This window comes from Parus major, chromosome 11 (genome assembly GCF_001522545.3).
Source record: "Parus major isolate Abel chromosome 11, Parus_major1.1, whole genome shotgun sequence".
NCBI lineage: Eukaryota > Metazoa > Chordata > Aves > Passeriformes > Paridae > Parus > Parus major.
Genome location: NC_031780.1, coordinates 6,686,127 through 6,694,050, shown reverse-complemented (window position 1 = coordinate 6,694,050; position 7,924 = coordinate 6,686,127). Strand labels below are relative to the sequence as shown.

Sequence of the window (7,924 nt, the reverse complement as noted above, 5' to 3'; positions counted from 1 at the left end):
CAGGTAAAACACCTCCAGCCTGACCTGCAGTGGAACAGCAGCTGCATTATCTGCCAGAGCGTAGCTTGTGCCTTAAAACAACAACGCCTGTGGCAAGTCAGGCCTTTGGCAAACAAAGCACTCCCCCTCCCACTTACCTGGATGTCAGAGCCCTTTCTCTGTTGTACCTATCTCTGGCAGCAAACCCTTTGCAGAAGAAGCAGAACCTGTTTCTTCAGGGGAGATGTGAGCATGTGTGGGCTGTGCCATCACTTCCAGCAGCCAAGGTGCCCAATGGCTTCAGGCAGTGCCATTTCCTGCAACAAGGAAAGGCTCTGTGTGGAGCCTGAGAAAACACTGCTTGGGGAAGGCTCAGAAAACATCCCAACAGACTCAGCATGTTCTGTTCTTGCTGGATCAAACACACTATGTCAAGCCTTAATTTTTATTTTATTTCCTTGAAATGGACTTTTTCTTCTAATACAGCATAAACAAAAGCTGAAGTTGCAGGCTGGGATTTTCACCAAATGCATTATCTAGAAACTTGGGGGTTTTCTCTTTGGAAAACTAAAATTGGAACCACTGGAATTTCCCACAGCACAGAGATGCTGGATTTCCACCAGCCCTAAGAAAACTTTGGCAATAAAGATCTCTAAGTTTATCTTCATCCTTCATTGGAGGGAGCTGGCAGGGGAAGATTGTTCTGAGAAGAAAGAGAAAGTAAGGGTGCAGGATGTGACTGCAGTGTTGGTATGTCGGCTTCTGACCTGGCTTGGGGCTGCTGCTGGAAAGCCCCGAGACAGCCTGGCTCTTGCAGATCTGGGGGTCTCCTGCTCTCAGCATCAGCAAGACCCCGATGTCAGAGCCCCTGTGTATGTGGAAAATCAGGCTGTCATTGCGAGGACACTGCAGGCAGCACGGCCAGGGCACAGGAGCTGCCTGCAGAGTCACTGGGTCCCTGCTCATCCCTCTCTTTGGTGATGCTCCTTAGAGGCAGCCTGGCCTGAGATCCAGGGGTAGCTGATGAACTCAGAATCCTGATTAGCAAATTCTGTCTATTTTGGCCTAATGACTGCTGTTATAAGATGGCTGCCAAAAATGAAAGGAATAACTGCTTTGGCATTTTGGGTAATTAATGAGCTTACTGAGCAGCGGGGAGCTGTAGCAGGAGGTGGGGGGAGCTTTACAAGCCTAAGGACAGCGCTGCCTTGGCGCAGGCTAAGAGAAACATCGGTGGGAGAGGAGGAGGGAGCAGCCGACCACTGAAAGTCCCTGCCTGAATAATTTGCCAAGTAGTCTGTGGCTGCTGTGGCCGTGTTAGGGAAAGCTGGTGTCCGTACACCTGGGGAATTCCAGGAGCCATCCCGCTCCACAGCAGACGCTATTCCCCCCCACCGTCCCTCCCTTCCCTCCGCCTCCTGTCGTCACCCTGGACACGTGTGACGGAGCCCAGTGACAACTACAGCTCTGGCTCGGGCTGCATCATCCTGAATGAGCGGCAGCATCTGTGTTGCTCCGGAGGACGCCGTAAGCAGCCGGGAGTGGGGAATACTGCCGGTAATCCCTCCCTGCCTGCCTTTCCTTCTGCCGACCACGGGAACATGAAGGCTGCCCGTGTCCCCATGCGGCTGCCGCTGCTGTGGGCCCTGTGCCTGGCGACCCTGGCTGGAGGTGAGCCGCAGCTCCGGGAGGGGATGTCGTGGGGCCGGGCAGCGGGCAAGGAGGCACAGCACCGGGCTGTGGGGACCTCTGTGGGATGCAGGAGATGTCACAGCAGGATCAGGCTGGCTTTGGGAGGCGGGGGGAGGGATGCCAATGGCCGCAGTCCTGGCAGCAGGGACATCCGAGCAGCCCCGCGGTGGCTTTTGTCACGCCTGAGGGCAGATGGGGACAGTGATAACCTGTGCTAGGGAAAAAGCACGATGTACTTCTTGTCCCCCTTTTTTCACGTCCCTGGGGACGCGGCAGGAGGACTGCAGCCTGGCCAAGGGTGGGTGTCTGAGGAGACCGCACCTGTCCCGGTGCTGCCAGCGCTGTGGGGCAGGGGCTTTGTCCCCGGCAGGGTGTGCGTGTGTCCGACTGGGAAACGCTCTCGGTTCTCTGCATGGACCCCTGCGAGCTGCGGGCGGTGCCGAGCGGGCTGGGCTCGCTGTGTGTGCCCGTGGCACAGATCGCTGCCCCGGGCAGCCCTGCAGCACGGCGGGGCCGGGCTGGAACACGCTCCCAGCACCGCAGGCAAGGCTGGACCTTGCCCGGAGCCGAGGGGGGATCCATTCCCACCGTGGGAAGGGAGAGGGGCAAAGGGCTCCTGAGAGCCGTGTCCTGCTGCCACCAGACGGGAGGAGTGAGGACAGCACGGCTGGCGATGGAGCTCCTCCCTCCGCACACCTCTGGGCAGGTTCTCCAGGGCTGGCCCGAGGAAAGTGGACAGCGGGGACACCAGGACGCTTTATCCTGCCCTGGAGAACCTGCTGCCAGCCTGGCACTGCCTGACTCTGCTCACCCACGGCCAAGCATCCATTTCTCCCACGACGAGGAAATAGGGCTGGCTCTGCTAAAAGGCTGGTGGAGTGCCCTGGGTCTCTTGAGGAACTGTGCTGAAAAGCAGGTGCCAATAGCTCCTAAGAGCAATGGTTCTGGGTGGAGAAACTCTTTGGCAAAGACTCAGATGCAGCTCAGAGAAGTGGGGTTGTGTGCCCCAGGAGGAGGGCTTCATGCTCCCTGTGTCACCCCTCTGTCCTTGGAAGGTGCTTTCCGAGCTCCTCCACTCTGGGAAAAACATACCAGGAGTTCAGCCAAATGGAAACCATTTGCATTAGTGCCAATAATTGTAAAATCAGTTCAGGGTTCTCAAAGGAACAGGGCCTTTGGGAGCAGTCAGGGATGCTCCCCACCACGCATGTCCCTGGCTACCCACTGGGACAGTGTGACCCTCTTGTCACTGTGCCTGTTTTGTTGAACTGTGCTCTTGAAAGTGGAGGACACCAGCAGAATATCCTCTGGCTAATGAGAGTTAATTGGCAAGTCTGCTGCCCCTGAGCAGAGAATTCTTGACCCTAAAGTGCCACAGAAAGCATTATTGTATGAAAAGAGTTTTGCTTTAACTTGACTTGACCTAGAGGTGGAAATGGCCACAGGAGTGTTTGCTTGGGATTTCTCTGCAGCCAGAGTTTTCCCCAGTAAATGATTCAGAGTGCTCCTGTGTTGGTGCTCATTCTTGTAGCTGGTACCCGGATCATTCCTAACTGAATGGCATAAAATTCACCACATTCACTTGGGAATCAGAGGCAACATTTTGTAAGCCCTGATTGAAACCAGATTCCAGTTCCTTTCTTCTCAGGGGCCCCAGATAAACCAGAGCTTGTTTTTGTAAATCTTGTCCCCAGGGATGTCAGGAACAAGTTGGCAGGATGTGTTGTGCAAGTGCCTGTTGTGGGAGGCTGGAGGTAGATGCAGGCATGAATGGTCCCCAGAGGTGTGACCGGCCTTGCCCCTTGAAGGGGTCAAGGGAGGGGGGTATTTTTACACTTTGCAGACTGAAAACCGTATTTTCTGGTGGAGGTCAAAAAGATGTGTTTGGGAAGCTGGGCTGCTGAGATCCCTGTGGGAGTGAAGCATTAATCACCAAAAGGTTCTTTCTCTGCACCCTTTCTCTGAGCCCTGGTGGAATTCAGAGACCCTGTACCAGCAAGCAGAGAGGCAGGATGCTCACCTGGAGGGAAAGTCTTACAGGAGGAAGAGATAGGACTGATAAGGAGAGAGCAGAGCACCCTGCCCACTGTTCTGCATCTTCTGCACCAAGAGCCCTTGGGTGAGGGTTGCAGCAGGTCTTTAGACCAGTCCTCCTGGTACCCAAAGGGGAAAGGACCTGCAGGTCCAGGGGTTTGCACATCCTACAGGACAAGCTGAAACACTGTACCAAAAGCCCACAATTTTCACAGTGCTTTTTTTCCCCTCAGTTTTCTGGGTTTCTTATTAGATACTGCATGTAGATGCATTGTAGTAGCATTGTAGATGCTACAAACAAATTTGGCTTTGTCTTCATCAGGATCTGTCTTCATCTCAGTTCAGCAGGGATTGGAAACTCTTGTGGCAAGCTTTGGACTCTTCCCTGGAGAAGGGGGACAAGAAACAGTGCTGGATTTGGGAGGCCCTGATAAAAAGCCAATGCTTTATGAGTTGACTTTTTTATTTCAGCGCAACCCAAAGCGTCTCGGAGGTGTTCCGTAGAGTGCAGAAATTTCACAAAGGAGTTAGCGGAGAAGCAGATCAGGAGGTACCGCTTGACTGAACCCAGCTGCAAAAAACAAGCCATCATGTAAGTGCTGCCCCACTTCCAAGTGGGATCAGGGTTAAATGGATGGGAAAAGGGGCTGAGGGAGGTACTTGGCAGGACAGGGCAGAGGAATAACACAGGGGGAGAGCTCACGTGTTTCTCTGAGAGCAGATATTTTGTCTGAAGACAGATTCAGACTTGTGAGCTTGTCTGGAAAGGAGAAAAGCTCCATTTCTTTTCTTTGGGATAATTGTTGTTTCCCACTTATGCTGAAGTTGATGCACCATTTTATTGCAGCCCAGGGGGTGGCTCCAAAGTGAAGCTGCTGGGTTGACCTCACAAAGTCTCACATCACCCAGTAAATCAGAGGGTTTTGCCTTCATGCATGTGTTGTGCCCTGGGGCAGCTGCTGCCTGTGGAGCTTCCTGCCCTGAGTGCAAGTGGGAAATGCTGTGTCCATGCAGGACAATGCTTTTGAAAGTGAAAAACTTGTTAGGGGAAAACCCTTCACTCTCATGCTGCTACTCATTCAGTCAGATATCAGAGGCACCTGCCCTTCCTGAAATGAATCATCCAGACAACACTTGGTGTTTGCTATTTATACAACTTCCCCATAGCTCTGATCACCTGAACCGGGCTTTCCTTTATTCAGTAAGTGATCCCTTTTTATTTTCAGATTTATTACTCTGAAGGACAAGGAGATTTGTGCAGATTCAAAGGAAGGCTGGGTGCAGAAGCTCAAAGACAAACTGGATGGGAAAAACGCCACAGTGATGCCACCACATGATGTTGCCTCAGCAGAAGAGCCTGGTAGTCTTGAGAGACAAGTTGGTCTTCCAAAAGTGGCTCCACCTCAAGCCACTGCTCCACCTGGTTTCTTCCAAGGGGGTGGAACAACCCTTAGGGAGAGAATACATGTTCCTGCTGCCAGCACAGAGGTGTCCAGCAAGTCCCCACTGGGCAGGCAGGACCCCACCCAGCTCCCTGCAGGATCCACCCCCGTGGCACAGGAAGAGGCTGTGCACTCTGAGGTTGCTCCCGAAGCAAAGAGAGTGTCCTCAAATTCTCCTGCATCTTCATCAGCTGTTGCAGCAGGTGTGGGCTCCAGCCAGCCCACCCCACACCCCACTGTTCAAGGCACAGCTTCTCCTAACTCAAATTCAGACCTGAGGGATGCTGCTAGAGGATCAAACCAACCTGTACTTCCTACAAATGGATCCCTGGACCCTACAAGTGCCAGAGCCAACACACCAGACACTGCTTCCAGCAGCTCGAGGTCAGATCTCCCCTCCATGTGGGACAGCATGAAGACCACAACAATCACAAAGACAGCACCACAGACTATTTCAGTTTCTACTTTAAACTCCACCACTGCCACAGGCAAAGCTGCTTCTGTCCATACCAACAGGGTTGTTGATCCCTCTGCAGATGTGTTTGGTACCACAACATTTGATCATTCATTGCCTGTAGGGAAGCAAGAGCCTTCAGACACAGTTTTCACTCACCGGGCATTCTCAGGCCAAGCCAGAGTGCAGATGATCACAGTCAGGCCAAAAAATCTCCCCCTGCCCAGCTTCATGTCAAAGTCTCAAATGCACTTTGTCATCCCAGTTTCTGTGGTGTGTGGACTGATGGTTAGCAGTGTTGCTCTTGTATGGGTGTATCTGAAATTTGGAGTCAAACCAGAAGAAACGTCAAGAGAAATGGTACAGGGCTTGCTCTACCAGCAGGGAGGACATCAAGACAATGCCTATCCAATGGAAGTAATATGAATGCTTCATGGCATGGGCATTTCTGGCCTCAGCTGTATGTGTGTTGCTGCAGAAAAGCTCTTCATGCTGAACTGATGACCAGTAGGAAGAAAGCCTGGGAATAAAAATCACAGAGAAAACTGATTTTTAATTTTTTTTGTAGAGCTGAATGCCCAACAATAGATCTACTTCATCATTGACCAATCACAGTGTTTTGGAAATAAGGGAGACACTTCTTTTCTACTGGCACTGTCATGTACAAAGGCTGTGGCTGTTCTATTGCTGTTGGTGGCTCTTTGCCAGGTGATTTTCCAAGTCACTGTTGGGAATTTTTCTGTGGTTCATCATGGCCCAGGCAAGAAGTCACTCACCCACCCACACTGCTGGACTTGGGCTCAGCCAGCTTGAGCAATCTTAACACCAAACCCACACAATTTGCACTTAAATTCTCTGCTGCTTCTTTCTTTGCACTTCAGGTCTCTGCTCTGTCAGACCAGGACTGAAGCTGGTGGCCAGCTGGGTGCTGGCTCTCCTTGGGCTGATAGAATTTACCCTCATCATTTTCTTTTGCTGGAGACATGAGGGATGGCCCAGCTTTTCAGGAATAATTGACCAACACTGCGTCTGATCAGGGGACTGAAGGTCAGTGCTACAGATCTTAAATTCAGAGAAGCTGGCAACCCACAGTCTATCTCCTCCTTGAAATCAGGCCCTTCCTTTTAGCAGCTATGGGTATTTCTTCTTGCAGATGAATTCTAAGAGCTGATTCTTGGCAAATCAATGCAATAAACCCCTTCTGCCAGCTGATGCACCTTGTGTCCTGCTGCATCCAGCAGCAGAGCAGGATAATGCTGATGAATCTTTGCAAATGGAAGAAAACAAGAAGCCACCCAATAATTCTGCTATTCCTGTGTTAGCATTGGAACATTTTTGCTATTCTCTGCAAGCACAAAACCCAGGAAATGTGGAACTAAAGGCAATTCTGAATGTAGTCATGCAGGAATTACTCTACCACAGCAGACATAACATCCTTTTGATCCCTTTTTCTCTCTAGAAATAAGCACATTTGCTGATCCACAAGAAAAAGAAAGCACGAAATGCCTGTTCCTGGTCCTATACTTCAGCCACATTTTAGTTTTTCCATTTTGAGTAGCACTGATCACCAGGCTATGAAAGTATTGTAATAGAACCAGACTTTTTTTAACCCCAAATTGATTTTGATTTTTACACATCCTGACATTGCTGTACATAAGTCTTATGTTTTATCTGTGGTCAAGTCCTGAAAGCCCTTATTAAACTTTGACTCCAGGATGAATTCTGCTGGGGTGTGCAAAGGTCTTCATGATATGATGCTTTGTAAGTAAATACAAATAAAGGGTCTGATCCAGCCTCAGTGGATCAGACCCCTCAGTACAAATATGCATGCAGAAAATGAAAGGAAAAGCATAATAAGCAAGATCATCAGAAATGATGGGCCAGCTGTAAAGCAGAGCTCGAGGAACGCTGCCTGTAAGATCTGTCAGTGCTCAGAATGCACCTCCAGGGCATCCATCCAGCCCTGCAGGGGGAGAGGACAGACTACAACTGTTTGCTTTCTGCCATCACACATCCCTTCTGCATTTCGCTGACTTGAGAGATTCATCTCGGCCTTTGCAAGTACAGGATGCAATCTGATTAATTGCAATGATTAACTTGGAGTGAAATTCTTCCTTGAGCAGCAGCTCAGCTGTGGAACTCTGGTTGGGGTTGATTTTCCTAGAGGGTAAATCTGGCTCTGCCAGTGCCACCTTCCCATGCACCCCACTTGTGCACAGCTGGAACTCGTGAGGCGGTGTACTGTGGCATTATTTTTATATGAAAAACTAGAAATGTTATTTTTGTAAAAAAGTTTTATAGCTTTTTGAATGTATGTAATGTC

General features: G+C 50.6%; 1 protein-coding gene across 1 annotated transcript; it reads left to right on the top strand.

Annotated features, from left to right (window-relative positions):
* The first annotated feature begins 1,456 nt into the window (after positions 1-1,456).
* Positions 1,457-7,085, top strand: LOC107209691 (fractalkine-like). Its single transcript, XM_015639651.3, has 3 exons — positions 1,457-1,650; positions 4,177-4,297; positions 4,932-7,085. The coding sequence occupies exons 1-3, from the start codon at positions 1,581-1,583 to the stop codon at positions 6,025-6,027; spliced, it is 1,287 nt and encodes a 428-aa protein (XP_015495137.1). The 5' UTR covers positions 1,457-1,580; the 3' UTR covers positions 6,028-7,085.
* The last annotated feature ends 839 nt before the right edge of the window (positions 7,086-7,924 follow it).